The sequence below is a fragment of the Protopterus annectens genome, chromosome 2.part2 (assembly GCF_019279795.1).
Source record: "Protopterus annectens isolate FY-2018-M chromosome 2.part2, PAN1.0, whole genome shotgun sequence".
Taxonomy (NCBI): Eukaryota; Metazoa; Chordata; order Ceratodontiformes; family Protopteridae; genus Protopterus; species Protopterus annectens.
In genome coordinates, this window is record NC_056730.1 from 866,924,199 (window position 1) to 866,946,414 (window position 22,216).

At 41.4% G+C, this 22,216-nt stretch overlaps 1 protein-coding gene across 1 annotated transcript in view; it reads right to left on the reverse strand.

Annotated features, from left to right (window-relative positions):
- Positions 1-15,043, reverse strand: part of LOC122795828 — a 300,323-nt gene extending 285,280 nt beyond the window's left edge. Inside the window, exon 1 of the mRNA XM_044064188.1 lies at positions 14,854-15,043. Within this exon, the coding sequence (XP_043920123.1) occupies positions 14,854-14,940 (87 nt within the window). The 5' untranslated portion in view covers positions 14,941-15,043. The remainder of the gene's footprint in view (positions 1-14,853) is intronic.
- Positions 15,044-22,216: the final 7,173 nt, after the last annotated feature.

Below are 22,216 nucleotides of genomic sequence, written 5' to 3' on the forward strand. Positions count from 1 at the left end.
CTTCCTAGTGTGTAATAAGTGGTCTGGAACCCATGTTGTTAAGCCAGAACTAATACACTTTCAGAATAACAGACACAATAAGCCTTCAACCAGCAATTTCCAGCTTAGAAGGGTGTAAGCTATCCTTTCCTGTCACAAGAGTCTAGACCACAAATCTTCCTTATGTAACATAACTGCTTTGGATCCCAAGTGCTTAAACTATAACAAAGACACTTAGAACAACAGGCACAATATGCATTCAACCAGCAATTCCCAGCTCAGAAGGGCAGAGGCTATCATCTCCTCCCACAAAAGTGTACACTGCAAACCTTCTTAATGTAAGACAACTGGCCTGAAGCCTAAGTGTTTCAACCAAAAGTAAGAGACTTAGAATAACAGTTCCAATTTAATGCAATACCAGTCAGATGACAATGACATGTCTTTTAATCTACCCACATACATCATATCATGGTTAGTAGGCCCTGTGTTATCTTGATGAGAAAGCCCTGTGCTTTGTCCAGCTGCTGCATGTGTCTGGTGAGGTTCATACAAAAGAGAACATTGTACTATATTACTGTTTTGATTAGTTTGACTACAGTGCTGTCATACAACCCTGAGATCTGAATGTGATGATGTCTCTTATGATGTGCACCATACATATGCGATGGAAAACATTAAAGAGAAAAGTTAGAAAATAATGAGACACATTGTGGTTCCTGACTTCGCAACCCTTACAAGAGAATATACTAGAAAGTATTGACATGATGATGGTATCCACTGTATAATTTGGCAAGGCAAATAAAAGTGACAGGTACAATATCAGTTGAGCAACACAGGTGTATGTTCACCGAGAAAGTGGCTGAGAACTCCAAACTAAGCTTATCACTGTACCAGTCTTCAGTCCCCTCCAAAAAGAGACATGTGACACAGGAGTAGCTTTTATTTCAATTGTTTTACTATACAACAGTATTCAACTGGTCATATAACAAAACCTACCAGGAAGCGCCTCCTGGGATTCAGAAGGAGCGGTGCCTATGTCAATGACATGTTGTGGTCCACTCTGCTGTGAGTTGTCCTGTTGGAGGATATTTGCCAGGAATTCTTCACTGGGGTGAGAGATGATTCTGCAACAGGCCCCACCCCGGTTACCCTCTGGTCTTGGGCAACAGCAGCTGTACACCTCCATGCAGAGGTAATCATGTCAGTGGCCCTGTGGCACACCTGCTTGTATGTCTGGCTGTGGCCACTCACAGAATTTATGTTGGCAACAATCTGCTGCCATACTCTGAGCCCTTCTAGCATATTGGGGCGACCCCTTCCCAGAAGAAATGCCCCATGTTGATGGAGCGTGTAAACAATGATATTATTTTTGGCTTCACTGTAGGTGGAGCTCAACCTCATTGACATTTTGTGTCCTAAAAGACAACAGAATGATAATACACATAAGTATCACATAACTACAAAGTAACTGTTACCAGATAAAACAGTAAAGGTAGGCTGTCAGTAATATCCAGTGGAAAAACATGAAACAGTCTACAAATATGAAATACTAATGACAGGCAGGATGCAAAACAAGGACAGTAGCAAGAGCAACATATCCTTGTATGTGCCATAGCAGTAACTCGACTGTGCTCCCCCCAAAAAGGAACAGTCCATTCTAGTTTGTGACATAACAGCAACTTTTCTTTGCTTCCCACCCACAAAAGAATAAGCACATGAACAATTTTGCTAATAAACAGCTTTGAAATGCTAAACATGGTTTCAGAAAACCTGTCCTTGAAACATTTGTGCATATGTATCACACAGTTTTATATAATTTCATTAATTGTTAATCATTTTTACTTCTGAAATGGCTTGATAAACAAAACTTCTAACTAAAGTATACAGATAACACTGTAAAAGGTTTTGCTTCACATTATTCAATAATATATTCCAGCATATGCATTATGGAGGTAACAAAATTTGAGCATACCTCCTGGGGTTCAATACTCCTCTATAAAGATATCTTTGGAAATATTTTTTTTCGAAATCCTGGAAACATGTAGCAAGCATCCTCACTATCAGTTTGGCTAGCTTTTTGTAATGGAGTAGATTATTAATTGATTTCATCTGTCTTAATCTCTGTTTCAGAGATGCTAATTACAGCATAAGCAGCTGAATTGCATCCTAATCAACCAGTCTGGCAGAGCTATTCAACAAGTTATAAAGCAACCATGCAGACTCCATGCTGTTTTTTCCTATGGATTTCAAATGTAGTGGAGTACAGACACAGAAAGTCTACACAGACAGAATATTATGAGCTGCTGTTGCTTAACTTCATTTGTATGTGCTACAGGCTACAGGCAATTCTGCTGCCACTGCCAATAGGCCTAGGCCAAGACAGAGAAGAGTTTCAAGGCCACATTTAACTTATCACAACATACAAGACATGAACATAGTAGAGTGCTACAGGGTGGACAGGGACACAATACAGGAACTCTGTGACCTCTGCCAGCCTTAACTCAGAGCTTTCAACTCCCCATGTATTGGCTATGTACTGCATCACAGTCAGACCTGAACTAACACTGTGTCGACTGCTGTATTAAAAGGTAAGTCCTGAACATGTACTCTATTGCATAATAATATTATGCCATGTCCTTCTATTTATTACTTAGTACAGTAAACAAGTAAAAGGTGGGAGATTTGTACACAAATTAATGTTACATGTGACAACAGAGAGTTATTTGACTTGTATGTGTCCATTAGCAAGTAGAAGGCCTCAGGCCTCAAACATTCAGACATTGATACCTCCCCAAAGTACTGATGATCACTGCATGCCCTCAGTTTAGCACCATATGTTTGTAATAGGGAATCAGAGCAGAGAGAAGTTAAAAAGTAATGAGACAAATTGCAGTTTCCGACTTCACAACCCTCACAAGATCAAACAGGCAGGATGCAAAACAAGGAGAGTAACAAGAACAAAATATTCTTGTTTGCGCCATAACAGTAGGTCAGCCTGGGTCCCCCTTGAAAGAAAAGTGTACCCTTGCATGTGCTATAACAGGAACCCACCTTTGCCCCCCCAAAACAGCAGTCTTTGCTTGATTGCGCCATCCAACCTGCCCTTCATTTGATGACAACTGTATATGATAGCATTCCCAGTTAATACCCTCACACGGTTTAAGGTAAATGCTATAGACTGGCTTACAGACTGCATATCTCTGAGTACTAGTCACATAACTGATGAATGACCAAGAAACACAAAAAGGTAAGACACAGCTGTATATTTGCAAAGAATAATCATAACAGGATGTATGGTAACTAAGAGCATTACATCCAACTATATTAAATATAATAACATTTACAAAAGACAGGTTATACCTTGATATCAGTGTGCATTCAGTTGCTCTTGGTTGTGTGAGGAATTACTTCAGTTCTTTGCTGCAAAGCTATTTGTGTGACAAAGCTGGATAAGTCCCCCATCCTGTTTTCTGATGGTGCATTGGAGTGAAAGTTGGGATCCAGACCAATGTAGTCATATCACATGTGTACTAACATTCTGTACTGTGTATGTCATAGATTAATTTTCCTCATTTCAACTATTTTTATGTTTTTTAATTTTTTTTTTTGGGGGGGGTCACTGTTGGCTCAAAGCACCACTTTGCATGAACAGCTTTGGCTATGCTCACCTTGTTTGCACATAGAGCGGCAGTGCACAGTCTGGACGAATTGAACACCCTGGTAGCAGACAGGACCCAGATAGCCACAAACATACACTGGATGCATTAAATCAATATTACTGAGAATTGTGGAAACACGTTTTCTGGCAATGCATACCCATGAACACCATGTTTGCACAATGGTAAGTGATGTGCAGCACTTTCAAATGTTGCAAAACCAAAAAGTGCACAATCTGAGTAAGCAACATACCTGCAATTGGCAAGAAAACATTATTCAACATTGATCTTGAACTGTGGCAGGCATTTGTGGAGAGGTTTTTGAGATTCCATGCTCAAAGATGGGGTGTCCAGGAATCCAAAATGTTTGTTGGATTTGTGGTAAATGAATATGGGCCCAGGCTTTTGCAGAAGGACTATCGTGGCTTGGATTACAAGGCAGAGGCATGGAATAATCTGACCCAGGCTCTGAGCAGTGCTACCAGTATCCCCAGCACTGGTGAGCAATGTAGGTTGGAATCACTACAGAGACCGCAGGATGAGGAAGAGGAATACCTTCAACCACTGGATCGAGGAATGTAGGACTTGGGGCACCCCACAGATGTGTAAGTATCACATACAGAGGCTACTTGTAAGAGTTAAAAGCTGGATATAGTCAGGATTGGTATTCATAATGGTATTCTGTTCTGTTCTGTTTTTTTTTCCCACAACTGTCACAGACCGAGAACTGAATGCACGAACCCATGCTGCTAGATTGGCACTGATGCGAGAAGCATGTGGTATGTATGCATCCAAACAGTACTGTTATTTTAGCATTAAAAGTAAAGTTGCCTTTATTGGTTTATTATACCGTTGTATCAAACTGAGCATTCATCTCTCAACTATAACAGGAAAGTATGCATGCATTAGTCTGGAGACCAAAACATCCATTCACTATTAGAGAGTAGTTAGAGGTTGTGGGTTAAAAAAAATCACACCTCCCAAATATACAATACTGTTACATATTAATCGATATTGCAGCATAACGTCAGAGCTCTACAGCAGTGGTACCAATGGCTGCTGTAAACTGTAATCAGTATAATTGGAACACTCACATGTGCAATATATGCTTGCTGCAATCTGCAGTATATGGTGCATCTGTAAGGAGCTGGGTAATCTTATTAGTAAAAAAGGTATTTGTTAGGAATTGTTAGGCTTAAAATCAAAGGTAACAGAATAGAATCAAATAATTGTATTAATGCTTTGTATGTCACATATGAAGTTACTACAACCCTTTTCTCTTGTTTTTTTTTTTCCCACAACACAGCAGGGTAAGCCTGTCCCATGGCATCCTCCTGCCCCCCATTCCACTGGCTACAGCACTACTGCCCAGCATGTTTGGTACAGAATCTGGTAGCATCCCCTCTGCTGCCCCTGCACTACCTGGCCCTCAGGTAATTCTGCCCTGCAGGATAATCCAGTGGTCCCCTCTGGCAGCAGTGGCAGAGGTGGTGAGTTGATGCATAGGTTTGTGCTCCACATAGTTAGTGCACACCTACACCAGATGAAGAGACTGTATTTTATTGAATAACACAAGGAGACACAGACATCAGACACTGCAGTCATTGGCACATTGAGGTGACAGTGATGACAGTCCACTGGGTGATGACTCAATTCTCACTGTCACCCAGCTTGATGTCCATGGCTTTGCGATGTCCCCCTCACCCCAACCATGGAGTTCACCCACCTCTTGTGTCCTTCACCGTCCCTGTCTCTTGTCTTCTATGTCTTGTCTGTCTGCAATTGCTTCCTCAGCTGCCCAAAGTACCTCACCCAGACATTCCTACATCCCTTCCTCAACATTCCACTCTCTCCAAAAAAAAAAAAGGGCACCTGTCCCATAAAAAAATTGTCCCATACATAGCTCTAAATTTCACACACATCTTCATGACACACTTGACTCAGTCCAGTTGGCTATACAACATGAGATTGTGTTGTGGTCACCCCTATCTCTGGAGGTGACAGACCAAATTCAGTTATTTTTCATCTATGATCATGTTTTATTTTTGAAGAAATGGATAGCTATGGCTGTGTCCTACAGGTTCAGGCAACTAGCCAGTGAGACATTTCATTGTGGTGCATTTGGCTGAAGACACATGGCTGAAGTGACATGCAGCTGCAGAGCAATATGGCTGTTTGCAAATTCACTGTGGGCAAAGAGAAGAATGTGGTGCCATGCCCACAACTTCAATAACCAAATGCACAGAAAGAAAATAATGTCTATGGCCCGCAAGACAACATGAGACAGCAAGCAGTATGGTAGGCATCAGCAGCAGGCTGGTCAGTGGGCATGTCATTGGCAGTAGAAAATGCAGTGCACAATGGACAGTGCCTTTATAATTGGTGTGTGCGGATCACTAACTCTTTCACAGTGTCTAGGGAACATTACCTAAAATACATACTGGAGCATAAATGTGACTGCAGTAGCATGCAGGATTTCCTCCATGGTGTAGCACACTTCTACATGTAGCTGCATAAGCAGGTACCGTACACTGAACACAACACTCATTACTTCTTCTGCCCCCATGCAATTGGTTACTAAAGCTGTGGGCATGGCAGTGTGTGCTTCTTTTTGCACACAGGGAATTTGCAAGCAGCCATATTTATCTGCAGTTGAATGTCACTTCAGCAACATGTCCCCAACCAAATGTACCACAGGAAAATGTCTCACTGCCTAGGTCCCTGAACCCATATCCTACATCCCTCATGCACATTCCTGCCCTACTTTCAGTTTGTTCTTCCCCCTGCTTGCTCCCCATTTCACCACTTTCCTATCTTTCCCATTTCTTTTCTCTAAAGCATAATCACGTGATGGTGCACATTATGCGCTAACAAGCGGCTCTGTCAAAAAGCAGTTATAATTGTTATATACAGTTGTATTGCAAACCAGTACCATCTACCTATATTTCATAGACTCCATACTATCAGACTTCAGAATTTGGATTTACACATAAAAGTATTTGAAACTGTTACCTAACACCTGGATTGGAACCCAGTACCATCTGAACACAAAAATAAATGGATCAATGCATTACCAAATGGTGCTACAGACTCAGTTGAGTAGTAAGTGTGTTTTAGAGACTGAATAGCAAATGGCAGACTTAAGTGCATTGAATCTCTGGCTACAGATTTTAATTAACAATTCAGTGATATGTTTCTTTTGGGGCCAGATGGTACTGGTTTTTAATACAGCTGTAGGTAATACATTGAAATACTTTTGTAGTAGCTTTGCTTATCAATAATGCAAAATGAATCATATCACTTACCATCATGTACTAATGCTTTATAAAACTAAATGGGTATCTTGCAATAATGCTTTATAAAAGACTACTGAGAACAGCACAATGCTGCTTCATACAAAATTAGTGGGAAAGATAAGACATTGGTGATATGGGGAACAAGCACAGGGGAGTATAAAGGGAAATCATTGCAAAACTGTGTCAGTTACTATTGATTGCATAAAATATATCTGCTACCTTACTCTGTGGCAGCACTTGTTAATGCATTGTTGCTGGAGGCAGATGTTATTGGGTTCAAATACAAGTATAAGTATTAATTTCACAAGTATGTATGATAATTTAAATATGTCTACTTATATTGCTACCATTTACTGTTGCTTCGCATTGGTGTGTGATGCACACCATTCCTCAATAATTCTTTAAAGAAAATAAATGGGGAAGCCAGGAAAGTGGTGAAATGGGGAGCAAGCAGGGGGAGAACAAAGTGAAATGATGGCAGGAATGTGCAGAAAGATTGTAGGAAAGAACCATATCTATCAATTTCTTCAAGAATAAAACATGATCATATATGCAAAATATTAGCTGAATTTGTACTGTCACCTCCAAACAGAGGGGTGACCATAACACAATCATTTTGTATATCCAATTGGACCTAATCAAGTGTGTCATGAAGACATGTGTATGAAATGGAGAGCTATGTATGGAATGATTTGTTTTTTTTGTGGGACAGGTGCACTTTTTTGAGAGAGTGGAATTTTGGGGAAGAGATGTAGGAATGTTTGGGTGAGGTAGTTGGGCAGGTAAGGAAGCAATTGCAGACAGACAAGACAAACAAGAAAAGAGACAGGGATGGTGAAGGACACAGGAGGTGGGGAACACCATGGTTGGGGACAGGGTGGGAAATCCAGGTCACATGCATGACAAGCTTGTTGACAATGAGAATATAGTCTTTACCCAGTGGACTGTCATCACTGTCACCTCACTGGTCCACTGGCTGCATTGCCCAACATCAGCATCTCCTTTGTATACTCTGAATTAAGATGGAGAAGAGGCACTCCATCCAGCATAAGTGTGCACCCACAGTACAGCACACAATTATATGCACCATTTTTGACAATTTCTGTCGGGTGATAAACTCAGCACCTCTGCCACTTCTCCCAGAGGGAGCCACAGGCCTATCCTCTGGGGCAGAACTACATAAATGACCAGGTAGTGCAGGGGCAGCAGAGGGGATGCTACCAGGTTACACACCAGACATGCTGGGAAGCAGTGCTATAGCTGACAGAGAGGAGACAGGAGGATCCAGTGGGAAAGGCCTACCCCACTGTGCTGTGGGAAAAAACAAATAATTAAAAAATAAAAAAAACAATAGAAAAGGGTTGGGGTGAGAGAAAAAAAGGAGAACATTGGTAACTTCATATGTGACATACAAAGCATTGATATAAGTAGTTGACTCTATTCTGTTACCTTTACTTTGAACACTACAAACTCCTAACAAATTTCTTCATTACTTTTAGGACTACCCAGTTCATAACAGAGGCACACTATTGTACAGATTGCAGCCACCAATCCGTAATGTGTGCATATATTCCATATATGTGTGTTCCAATTATACTGATTACAGTTTACAGAAGGCCATTTGTGCCAGTGGTATAGAGGTATGAAGTTACATTGCAATAATGATGAAAACCTAACAGGTTTGTATATTTGGGAAGTGTGGTTCTGAACCACAGCCAGTAACTACTCTCTAATACTGTACTGTTAGTTTGCCCTACAGACTACTGCATGCATACTTTCCTTTTACAGTTTATAGATTCATGCTCACTGTTATTTGAGAGTGTGGCACTATTGCTGCATGCTACAGACTAAGGCATGCATAGTTTCTTTTATAATAGCAGCTGTGGAAAAAAAAACAGAACAGAATACCATTGTGAACACCAGCCTTGACTATAGTCAGCTTTTAACTCTTACAATTACTTACTGAAATTGATATTTACACATCTGTGGGGTGTTTCCTGTACTAAATTCCCTGATCAAGTGGTTGAGGGTATCCCACTTCCTCCTCCAGAGATCATCAAAGTAATTTGTCCATTGTTCACCAGTGTGGGGATACCTGTAGCACTGGTCAAAGCCCTGGCAATACTACTCCAGGCTTCAGAATTTTATTCTGAGTCTGATAGCCCTGCTGCAGCAACCAGGGCCCATGCTCCTTAACTAGAAGTCTAACAAAAACCTTGGACTCCTGGGCACCCCATCTCTGTACCCAAAAGCACACTCCCTCACCAGTAATTCCAGACATGCCTGTCATAGCTCAAGCTCAATGTAGAAGGAGCATTTCCTACCATTTGCATTTTATATCCTGATGTTTTCCCACCAATTGCATGCCTCATGCTTACTGAGAGTATAAAGATTTTGGTTTTGCAACATTTGAAAACATTACTTACCATCACACAAACATGGTAGGCGAAAGTGCGCACTGCCTGGCACCATGTTTGCTCAATGTTAAATAATGCACAACAGTGACAAGCACTGCAATTTCAAGATCATTTGGTATAGAGGCACTTGTGTAAATGTGCTAGTCAAATGAACCATGTCTACGGATCTCCTACACTTGCAGCTATTATCACAAGAAGGTTGAGAAAACAGTTGTGTTTGTTGCACTTATTTGTTATAATCTGCAATCTCACAACAGTTAAACAAAATTTGCACATCCTATACTAGAACCCCAGACCACCTGCACTCCACAGTTAACACCTGCTGCCACAGGATTAGTGACATGCTATGCCCTATCTTAGTAATTATTGTAAAGTTCTCGTTGTTAATCATAGCGTAACTATGCTTATTGTGTTTGCTGATAGCCAATAGTATTAATTGAATGCATCCAGCTTATGTTTGTGGCTGTCTGTGCCCTGTTTGCAACCTGGGTGGTCCATTCCTCCAGTTTGTGTGCTGCTGCACTTCGCACAACCAGGTGAGCAAAGCCAAACATGTTTGCACTAAGCGGCACATCGCACAAACACTGGCCTCAAAAAAAAAAAACGGGAACTATCCAGATTTTTGCAGCATGTCCAGATGTTTGCATCATATTTTTGGGCTGTTCTTTGTAAACGGTGTGGTTTTCTGGAAAATCACTGAAGACTGAAGTCAATACTTAATGACATACATTTCAGTTTCATACTTCATATCCTTCAGAAAATGCATGCTAACTCAAATCCTATTATTTTACCTACTTTCTACAGTTATCAGAACAATATAGTAAATCTGTCCTTATTTTTGGCCCTTTGTCCCCCCATTAGATTAGTGTTTCTCCAGATTTCTTGCACTAAAAGGTTGGGTGGTACAACCCACATTCACACTATAAGTTTCACAGCCAGCAACACTGTTGCGAGCTTATTTGTGTCATGCATCAATATTCATGGCACGATTCCTTGCAATGAGCAGCATTGCATATGTGAAAACACTCTATGTAGCCTCTGGGCAGAACCTAAATGGAGTTTATTGAATCTGGATCACTTTATACCAAGATTATATATTTCTCATTATGAAGGAGGTATGGGTGTTCTCAAAATTGATTACATGTATAGATTTATAATTGTGGAACTGCATACATTTCTGCTGACCTCACCAGATCCAAACATAGTGAAAGTTTGAAAACATGAAGAACAGAAGTTTAAGATGACATCCTTGCTAAGTTTAGCAGAAGCATTTTGGTGTGAAGTGGGAATGGAAATCAAACGATTAGTAGACAAAAATCTGACAGCAACTGAATGGCTAAAAAAGAAAAGAAAGAATATAAGGAGAAATATCAGATGAGAAGAAAAAATGTGGAAAATCCATAAATACTGTGGCAATACACATTGGTTTACAAAATCAATTGAAAAGGTGGAAAAAAACAGACAAATGCAGATTCTGTAAAAACAAACTGGGAAAAGTAGCACATCTTATTGCTGGGTGTTATACACCTGTGGGAAAGAGCTTTTATGCTGAAAAGCACAATAATGTGGCAAGACTGTTGCATCGAAGATTGTACAAACATTACAACATATAAGTAGCTGAGAAGCATTGGAAACATGAACCACAAAGCATTATAGAGAATGATGAAGTGTATATCACATGAGATCACCCATTACAAACAGTTCAAAAAGCAGATATGAGAAAATCAGATATGGTAGTCCACGAAAAAAGACAAAAGTAGCATTATGCTTTATCCAGTGAATACAATGCCTTATGTACAGAGAGACATCAAATCATAAAATATCAGGATTTGCAGGCAAAAATGAGAGCAATGTGGTAGAAAGATACTCAGACAGTTCCAGTACTAGTCATTCCACCCAGAACAATGGGTCTAATAAAAAATAATTTACAATCATACTTGGATATGTTACCAATACATGTAACCTTGCATGACTTGCAGAAGGAGGCAATTCTGGGCACACTGCAGGTCCTGTGAAGAGCACTCATGGATTTCATCAAAGACTGAAACAATGGTAATTTCATGAACTCTAATTTTACCCTGACTTAGGAACATGATCCAATCCCATCACAGTATTAGAAACCCAAAAGACTTGAATAAATTAAACCAAATCAAGATGGTAGTGCTAAGCTTAGTGCCTAAGTAGTTAAGGGGTATTAATAGACACAGAAATATGCTTATCCATTTGAACCTCTGAAATCCGTTTTTCAAATGATAAAGGTAAAAACTGTGTGAAAATGAGGAGTTATTCTCTGAATGTAGTCCTGTCTTGGGACACATTTACAGTAGTAAACAGAACAATCAGCTATAATAGGGGATATTTCTTTTCATATTCTCAGCTTTGCAGATAAATATTAAAAATGCATAGCTATGTGTAAAAGACATGTAGATTGCTTCTATTTCAGCAATAAACAACAGAATATAGCTGAGTAGATGTGGCATAACAAAGTTAGCTGTTCACTGAGATGCTTTGTGTGGATTTCTGCATTTATGTCCAATTTCCAGGGGAACTAGTATGGCATATTTCAAGTCCTAGCCTGTGCTTTAAGATAGCACATGCACAAAACTAATTTTCATGTGATTTCACAGCATGAGTGGGAATTCTTCTATTTCAAATAATTGCAGGGTACAAGAGGTAATGAGTCCTAATTGTACTACATTTATTGTGTACAGTCCAATGTCTGTAATATTGTATATAACAAAGGAAACGAGTGCATTGATCCTACAACTGTTGCTGTTATTGCTTTGGTCAGAGAATCTGTATCGTAAACCTTTTGATTCAACTGAACTGAAAAAAGTATGAACCAAGTATCTTCTCAACCGCCAGCATTATAATGTAGTATGGTCCTGTAATTAAGGGGTGCTTTGATGTGAATTAACTGCCCAAAGCTGCTACCACTGCTGCTCTATATTGGTACACCAAGACAAAGCAAAAGGGTGATAAATAAAGATGCCATACTGTTGGCAGATCATGCACTTGTTGCAGTCATAAAGTTCAAGCATTACACTGTGGGACCTCATAAATGCTACTACTTTTCAGTGTACTACATAAACGTAGTGTGCATGATTCTGTTTAAAAAAAAGGCATGCACACTGTGCACTGTGGTTACTTTGTGCATATTGTGTGTGCAAGGAACTTATGCCTCATGACACTATAAAGCACTTATACACTGGAAAGTGCCAACTTGTAAGATCACCAAGGTTCAAAAAGAAGCCCTCTCAAATAAAAAAAAAAAAAAAAAAAGAAGAAGAAGAAGATGAAGAACACAGAAACAGAAGCTTATCAGATTGTGCATTGTGAGAGATTTTCATGCATAGTGCATACTTACTTGACTCTAACTCTTGTGAAATGGTTTAAATGAAGACATGCATCTGCTTAGAAGTGTTAAAAAATGCAAAGTGACAAGAGCAGCCAAGGTCAGAAAGTTTTAGTGGGTAGTAAGGAGTAAACCCTACACTGCACCACAACCAGTAACTGTCATACCATACTCCGCATGATTAAAATGCATTGCAGGCCAAGCAGCAACAAATTTAAAGGTTAAGAAAGGGTAGGGAGAGACCTACAGGAGGGCTAGTTGTGTCATCGACACAAGGTGTCCTTTTTGTCATACACTTAGCATTCTCCAGTTGTAGTACTATGACCTTTCAACTATTATGGTGTAAAAACAAGAAAAGAGCCATAGTGCCCAACTCTATAAACCAAACTGCTACTAAATCTGAGGCACATCACAGTGTTGTTTACACCTCTACCTCCCACTCCTCCCAGAGGCTCACCCTCCACCTAGACCCTTCCATCCTCCTCATTTAGCTGTTACTCCTTTAGTACAAGTACCATTCTTCATATTTTATTTATTTATTTTACATTTGTTTAGTTTTTAAATTTAGTGTTAGTCATCTTCTGCGGTATTTTAGAAACAATCTGTGTTAAATTGTTTCTACTTAACCTAGAATTTAAGTATCACGTTGGTTAAGTTTGCATGTTTTGAAGGTAAGACGTTTATGCAATATGCCTATAAAGTTTCTCCTCTGCTCTTGTTGCATGCATACTGTATAGTCTCTTATATTACTGTTTTTGCACTGGCATAGGTCTTGTCTGAAAAGGGTCCTTGAACCAATCTACCTATCTAGTTAACAATCTCAAAATATATAAATAAAATATTTTTTCCAGATGTGTGTTCACTCCAGTTCAGTGAGAAAAATATCTATGTGTCCAGCATATGACAACCTGCCTACAGGTGGATGCACCACTAAAAGACTGTACAACAAACATTTCAAGATTCAGTGCAAACCACCTTGTCATTGATGTGCCAGAAACTGCTTGCAGCCCTTTTAAGAATAAGAATGGCCATGATATACTTTTTCCCCAAATCATGTATTGGTTGTAAAAAGCATTGTGGTCTCTGTTTCCCTTACAGTGATGAAGCAACAAGTGCATACTCCTTGCCACAGCTGTTTCAAATGGTATCCATGCTATCACATAATGCTGGTGTGTTTCTGACTGCACATATGACAGTACAGTGTTAGAAGACAATGATATTCTTATAGCTCTCTCTTATACACTGCTGTTATTAGGGTCTATATTAGATCATCGACCGCTGAAAGAAGCGAACGGTGATTAATCGACCCTATGTAAGCGAAAGCTTACAATCTTGAACTGTCAGAACAGCGATTTGTTTCCTAGGGAAAAAAATTGCTGTTCCAAAACACATACACACAACACAAGCACACCAAACAAACAGCAATCCACACACATACACCTAAAATTTTACAACTAACCCTACACTAAACTATACACACACACCACTAACTATCCACTTACCTTAACCCAAACCATAACCCTAAGGTCTGTCACTATCGCACACTCACCTCACCTGCTCCCTAACCCTAACTCACCTATCCCACCCTAACCCTCACTTCCACACAATCGCACACATACCTAACCCACGCCCTAACCCTAACTCACCTAACCCACCCTTACCCTCACATCCACACAATCGCATACTTACCTGATCCCAACCCGTAACTTTCCACCACAGCGCTGAAAATACCGAAGCAACAGAAACGGACAACCAAATTCTTTCCCTAGGAAAGAATTTGGGTTTCTGTTGCTTCGATATTTTAAGCTTTCGCTCCGTAGGGTTCGATATTAGAACATTCAAAGGTTTTAAACCTCGATGTTCTAATATACACGCTGTCATTATACAGTGCAGAACTCCTGTTTTGTTTTGTATGTCAGAAGCAGACCATCTACACATTTATACATGCTATGTAAGTGACATAATGGTGTAATGGTATAAATGCTTCACAGCTAATACAATCAGCATGAATGCATTAACATACAGATTACCTATTACATTATGTACTGTAATATAAGAATCTTAGCAGAGTGCCATTACTTCATAGCCAATTCCATAACCTAATTTCACATTGCAGTTATAGTGCCACATAAGTAAAATGTGCTATTTACCATCTGTAAAAATATCAGGATGCAGCTGACAGCAGTGCTGTTATTGGATGCAGAAGCCTCTATACTGAATGTAGCATAACATTTCATTCTTGCACAGTCAGGTCGCAATGATCCATGGTGTCCTGCCTCAGAGGTAATACTGGTAGTTGGCCTGTCACCACTTCATGTAGTGGGAGTTTGGATAACAAGACCCCTGAGTAAGAAAAAAATTGCATGCAAGTATTGCGGCAGTTAGACATTGCAAGTTTCCATACCAGGAGTACTCAGATTTCAAACGCCCTCAACTAGCAGTGAAATATTTACTGTGATAAACAGGCTTTGGACATTATTTTCCATCCCAGTCTGCTTCTACAGATTATGTTGTATATCTCTGCAGAGAATTTTACCTGATTGACAACAATTAAAAATGTGAAGGAGGCAAATAGGTCATGTTGTCATTGCACTCCTGAATAATAACAAATTTAATTTCTGAAATAACATTAAACATTTCTAATTCATACATCTATGCAATATGTTACACAAAGCAAATGTGCACCATGCTAATATCATATGGGAAGTAATAAATGGAAAGATATCACATAAACTAAAATTCTGTGTCAAGCATCTTCACGTTTATCATCTCCATTCTTAGTCTGCTTCTATTTCTTGAGTAACACTGTGGTAATAACCCACCTCAACTCACTGCTACACTGTCAAGCATGACCTTTGCATGGTAAGTTGTGATTTCATTAGACAGTAACAACAGCTAGCTTGTCACTGACAATTTTAAGTAATCTAAAAAACAGTCATGATAGTTGCATCCTGGAGGCATGTAGCATACATTTATGTGCAACTGAAGTGCTAAGCTGCTAGTATACTATGAAAGTAGTCTTATTAATACATAGATTTATGACACACTATGTAGTTAATATACATATATGACAATAACATGTTAAGGTGCATGTCCTTCCATCTTTCACATTGTTTGCTCTGTTGTGATATTAATATATATTTAAATCTGCTCTGATGTTATAATATTAATATACTTCAAGAGATGTTACTACAGATAACTGCAAGTGGTTACTCTGGGGCCTATATTCTAATTAGCTGTCACATCTTCTCAATGTCAAGCACTATGTGTGTATTTTGCATGTGTTTCATAACTGCAGACATACAGTCTGCATATAGAACCTCAAAGGTTAAGAAATGCAATACTTAGAGTAAATGGCTTTACTGGAAAAAATAAACCCTGGTAGATATGTACAATGTGGCAAAGTATATTTTCCCATTTTTCTATTGCGTGTTTCCTGCTAACACCACTTGTTGAAACACATTCGCATGGGTGATTAAAAACAAACAACAAACCACTCAGCTCTGGTAATAACACAAAAATACACTAAAAATAAAAAACAAACCCTGCTCACAGAACTTGCAAACTTTAATAACAACTCTAATAAAACCAAATAAATGGTTAAGTACTTTTGTCTTAATATGTTAAAGACATCTCCTGGGATTCATGAAGCTTTCGCCAGGCACAGGCGGAACGTTGGCGATCTAACATCAAATATGTCCGCCGAGAAATTCAGGTACGAGCTGTTTCCATGTGCACTACCAGTGTATGCCACAGCTGCGCAGCTCCAGGTGCATGTATGCTAATTACCCCATGCACAGCAGTGTAGCATGCAAATGAAGGTATATAGCGATTCATGAAGTGGTGCAGGTGTAGCGTAAGCATGCAGAAATGTAAACCAAAAAAACGGTTTACATTTTTCAAACATAAAATTGGAGCCATGACAGCAGTCCAAACTCAAGTATTATAATGTTAATATATGCCAATGGCTAAATATATAGCCAATGGCATAAAAAAACATGCACAACACATAAAAAAAGAACATTTAATGTCATGGCCACACTAACGTAAAGTAAAATCGCAGTGCATCAGTGCATAAATGGGATCACAATGAAAATATATTTATATGTAATAAAACTGCAATGTAACACATTTCATGAATTCCCCATAATAGTCAATGGCACGCATGCTACACCACAACCATGGCGCAAGGATTGCTAAGGGTCTGTGACAGTGTTCTGTGTGGTAACTAGGAATTAGTAGTCAATGCCATGCAAATGAGTCAAGTAATACTGAATCGCAAAATCCCCACTGGTGTAAGGATGTACCTCACAGCGTAGCGGTACAACACCAAGGTGTGGCCTGGAGATAAAGATGACACCAAGAGAGGGGTGCGCTACCTTAGCTGCAAGCACATTGGAGCATTGATAATCCGGGTTGCCTGCTGCTAAGCAAAGCCACAGGATAGGGGTGTGGAAGTAGCCATAGCTTTGCTTAGCTGAGAGCACACAAGGTAACTGGAAGTGCATGCGAACGTGGATGAAAACGCGCTCAAAACCCAGTAAACAGCTGTGCGCAGCGTGCACCACAGCTGAAACTTGAAGGATATGGAAGACAATAAGGAAATGCTGCAGCATGGTAATTGGAGTACAAATGAGTAATTAACACCTAGGAACTCACAGTGGGCCATTGACAACAGCTAACAAGGCTGCTAGCAGCTACCTGCAGAACAGGAAAGGGGAGGTGCCGTACTGCAAAGAAAAGAGAACTGTCACAGCAGAACAAAGAAAACTTGCAGTAGATCAGCTACATTACACATTTCGTTACACAATCCCGGGTTGGGAAAGTACAAAACAAGAAAGCAGGCAGCTGGATGCATGCCTGACAATGAGAGGGGAATCGGGTTGAAAAGTGAAGTAAGGGGCAATAGATGAATCACGGCAGCCAAGCGTAAGTAAACACCAAAGGCCCCACAATAGCAGTACCGGCTGTAAAACCCATAATTAAGATACCCTGCAGCTGGAATTGCACATACACACCCAATTACACCAGCAGCATCCATTGCACAATAATATAAAGTGTGAAACCACCTCACACACACTTGTGTATTCCCAGACACTCTGTACCATTGGTGTATACAGACGGGGAACTTTTAATATGTACATGTTAGGGGCTGCCATAGCTTTGATTCACCAGCATGTGTTGGAGACTGATGGTGGTGTGGAGGATGATGCTGGCAACCATCTCAAGCACTAGAGGAGGAGAAGAGTGTTCAGACCCAGGGTAACCTGCCAGGGGCTGCATGATCTGGAGATAGTAGAGCATTACAGGGTGGACAGGGACACCATACAGCAACTTGTTGAGTTGTGTCGGCCACGCCTCAGAGCCAGAAATAACAGAAGGAAACCCACCCCAGTGGACACAAAGGTATGTGTAAGCTTGAGAATACTAGCCACAGGTACCTTTCAAAGGCCAACTGAGGATATCATGGGGATTTCACAGGCATCAGCATCCAGGGTATTCCACCAGTTCCTGGATGCCATGCTACCACATGCTGATGAGCACATATACTTCCCCCGAATGCAGGAGGAGTTGGCCAGCAATATGCATCTCTTCCACCATGTGGCAGACTACCCGGAGGTACTGGGTGCAATAGACTGCACACACATACACATCAAGACACCACCCAGTGAGCAGGGTAGGCACTACATAAACCACAAGGGATACCCCTCCATCAACTGCCAGGTCTTGTGCAATGCCCAGGGCATTATCATGGATGTGTGTGCTGGCAGCCCTGGAAGCTATCATGACTCCCACATCTGGCATGCCTCACAGCTGTATCAGGTATTTGCCGGGGGGACATCCCATATGGCCACCTGGTAGGGGATGCTGGCTATGCACTGGAAACGTGGATGATGACTCCCATCAGAAATGCACACACACCCATGCAAGAATGCCATAATGAGGCACATGCAGAAACCAGAATCATCATAGACCATGTGTTTGGGATGCTGAAATCATGGTTCTGTTGCTTGGACATATCTGGTGGAGCCTTGAAGTACTCTCTAGGCATGTGTGCCCACATCTTCATAGTATGTGCCATGCTACACAATATGATCCTGCGGAAACAGCTGCAGCAGGGACAGAATGTTGAAGGCCCTCACAGCTCACCACCATTGCCAAGGGCCCCAAAGGCACAGAGGGACTCAGACCACAAACACCCTGTGCCAGCCCCAGTAGGCAGATGGAGGTGTGTCCAGTATGCCCATGCCTTGGCAAAGAGGAAACGTATAGCACACACACTGACAGTGTAGGCACCTATGGACTGACACCCTTCCAAACCTGCACACTCAGCAAATATGGATGGCACACACACACGGCCACCTGTAAATTGTCATGTATAGGTGGTCTACTGTGTGCATCCTACATAGGCAGCCCTCAACTAGTGTACACACAACTGCCATTGGCACAAGGTAAGTCAATACCTGAACAGTAAATGAATCTATCAGCATGTGTCGATACTGTATGTATAGGTTCATAGGTACATAGGTAGGTACATGCCTAACTGCCCGAGGCCATTCATAAGCATAGCCAAAATGTGATGCTGACACCACCCCATTGATTAACTAACTGTCCCTCTGTTGAGCAGAGCCAATTGCAGGATCCCTGGGGTGTATCCACTGTTCCCCACCCACTCTGCAAGGATTCTATGGAGTGTTACTGAGTGGCTCCATATAATGTAATCAGGGATGTAGTTCCAAATCATGGGGAGTACCCATGACAGGAATCTGTCACTCCAGCATCTTCCAGTTATGGTTGTGGCAAGGTGTAGCTCATTACAGTGTGTGGCTCACTGTGACATGGATTCCCATAGGTGGAGCATATCCATTAAGCCTGACTTGGACACGGCTTTGTTGGCCAGCAAATATCATCTCTGAGTAAACGAGATGCCACTGAGTAATGCAAGAGTTTATGCAGTCTGGCAGCATAGGACACATGTCTAAGGGCATTATCCCTCTATGTGAGGTACGTTTGTGGCCCTTCCAGCTGCTAGATGTGTCTTCTGAGGTACATCCAAAATGGGTTATCATACTTGATGATGGGATTGATGAGTAATGAGTAAAGGGGCACAATAACCTAAGTCTGTTTAGATGCGAACCCTTAAGTAATCAGATGGCCTACATAGACGGATGTCCTAACTACTTTGCAGATATGACTGTCAAAGGAGAGATCACTATGTAATGTAGTCCCCACATACCCATTACGTTGTCTGAATTATAGTGTCTGCCACTCATGTGTTAATATGTGCGTGTGTAGTTTCCCAAAATGGAATGACCATGCAGTAGGTGGCCTTTAGCTGGAGGCCATCACTCTGACACCCTGTGTTGGTCTATGTGAGGCACCTTGAAGGACATCTGTGACAGCTGGACTGTCAGTTATGGCTCCCAGTCTGCAGTAATTGCCAAACATGGCCTGCTGTAGTCCACCTGTGTTAGCCCGTACCTCTGAGAAGTATATGGCAAACAGTAGGGGTCCCAGGACTGAGTCCTGTGCAACACCAGTTGTGACTGGTCAAGAGTTGGTCCTGGAGGCTGCTAGGCTTACCATGTTGGTTGTCTGTGTAAGCCTGTTGACAAACCAACCTGTGATGTATGGGTGTATGCACTGACTGGTGAGTGTAGAAATAATACCTGAGAGGGGAATGGTGTCAAAACCCTTGGCAAGGTCCAGGTAGTATGTGTGAACTACCACACCCCGCACCTAAAGTCTAGGTGACTGTAAGATGTCAAACTGGTTCAGTAGGCATGATCTGCACTCAATCAAGCTGACCTGGGTTGGGTCAAGTGGCTGGAGGTTACCATTGTCTATGTTAATGAGTGCCACGAGGATGCACTCCATAGCCGTGCAGATCAGGCTACTCAGGATTATGGGGTGGTAGTTACCATGGTCAGTTGTGTCTCCACCTTGGTGGAGTGGAATAGCTGTTGCCATGCACCAGTGAATGGCCATGTAGCCTGTGTAGAGACTGATGTTGAATTGCTATATTAGGCGGGGGTCACTTTGTCTTGTGGTGTCTGCAGGATGCAGTCTGGGATACCATCTGCCTCCATTGACACTCTGTCATGACGTTTGAAAGGGCCATTACCACCTGCATGCCTCAGATGTCTGGGATACTGTATGTTTTGGGTATTGTTGTGGGCCCAGTAGGGGGTGAAGCTTGCTCCAAATGTATCATCAAGTGTGTTGGTGATATCAGTAGGGTCAGTATATTCAGTGCAATATTGCACCAGCACAGTGCAAATCTGTGTGTTACTGCTGACATCCTTGACATAGCCAAAGAAGTCATTGTGGTCATATTCCGAATCCATGCCTATTTACCTGTAGATGTCAGCCTTGGATGATTACATGAGTAACATAAGTATCTTGCTAATACTGGTCACGGACGTCTGCATGTCTTGGGATTTGCTGTTGTTCTGGACTACTGTCCTACTTCTGTTGTATAGCCTGTATAATGCAGGGATTTAGCAGATTGGTGTCCTTGTGTAGGAGTAGCAAGTCCTGGTTTACCATTGATGGCATGACCCATACATCTTTGTAGTTGCTTATAGAGTGCATTCATAATTCTGTCTGTATCTTGAGCAGTGTCTTCCCTGAGAGTGGGGGCTGTGAGCCCTCCCACCTCTGTCATTAGTACTGTGAATTTAGTTGTAGGAAAGGTATTCACTGTGTGTTTCTTGGGTGGGGAGATGGTTGGGAGTGGAAATCATCAGTGAATAGTTAATGGTCAGATCTAAACAGTGACCAGTTTACTTCTGCTGTAGTGCACCTGTTGCACATATCAGTGATTACCACTTCTAGTATGTTTTCACCTCTCATTAGTCCATCTATCAACTGATACAGGCCATATGAGGTAATAAATCCCAGGAAGTGCTGGGCCTGGAAGTGAATACCCAAGTAGATTATCCAGTTAAGTGTAGGGTAGCCGACACTGACCAGTAACAGGGTGTCTGGTAGGACTGTCATGTTTACCACTGTCTCCAGATAGTTGTAGTGGTACTCCTGGGTCATGGAGGGTTATCTGTAGCAGCTCACAGTTTGCCTTGCAGTCGTGGCTGATGTTAGCTGCACATGGATGATCACAGAGGTATCATGCTGCCCCACTAACTTGGAGGTGTAGGTATCCCCGATGAATATGGATACATCCCTTCCATGTCTGTGCCAGTCCATGTTCAGTGGCTGAAATGTGTGTTATGGGTTGTAGTCTGGTAGTGCCGGTGTGCTCACAGGAGCCTTATACAGGTCCCAGTCACAGAACAGATGTAGATGTTGTCCATACTGAGGGGTGCTGTGAGTGCGTGCATGTTGTGAGTACTACCCCTGGTGTTGAGTAGCCTAACCCTCATTGGTTCCGCTATTGTGCAGTTCATGGAGGTGAGATTCACCTCTGAGACCTGCCTAAAAATGGCACCTTGGGGGCGCCAATAGCCTTGCCCAGCATTCCAAAGCCTTAGGCTGACACATGCAAGTTGGTAT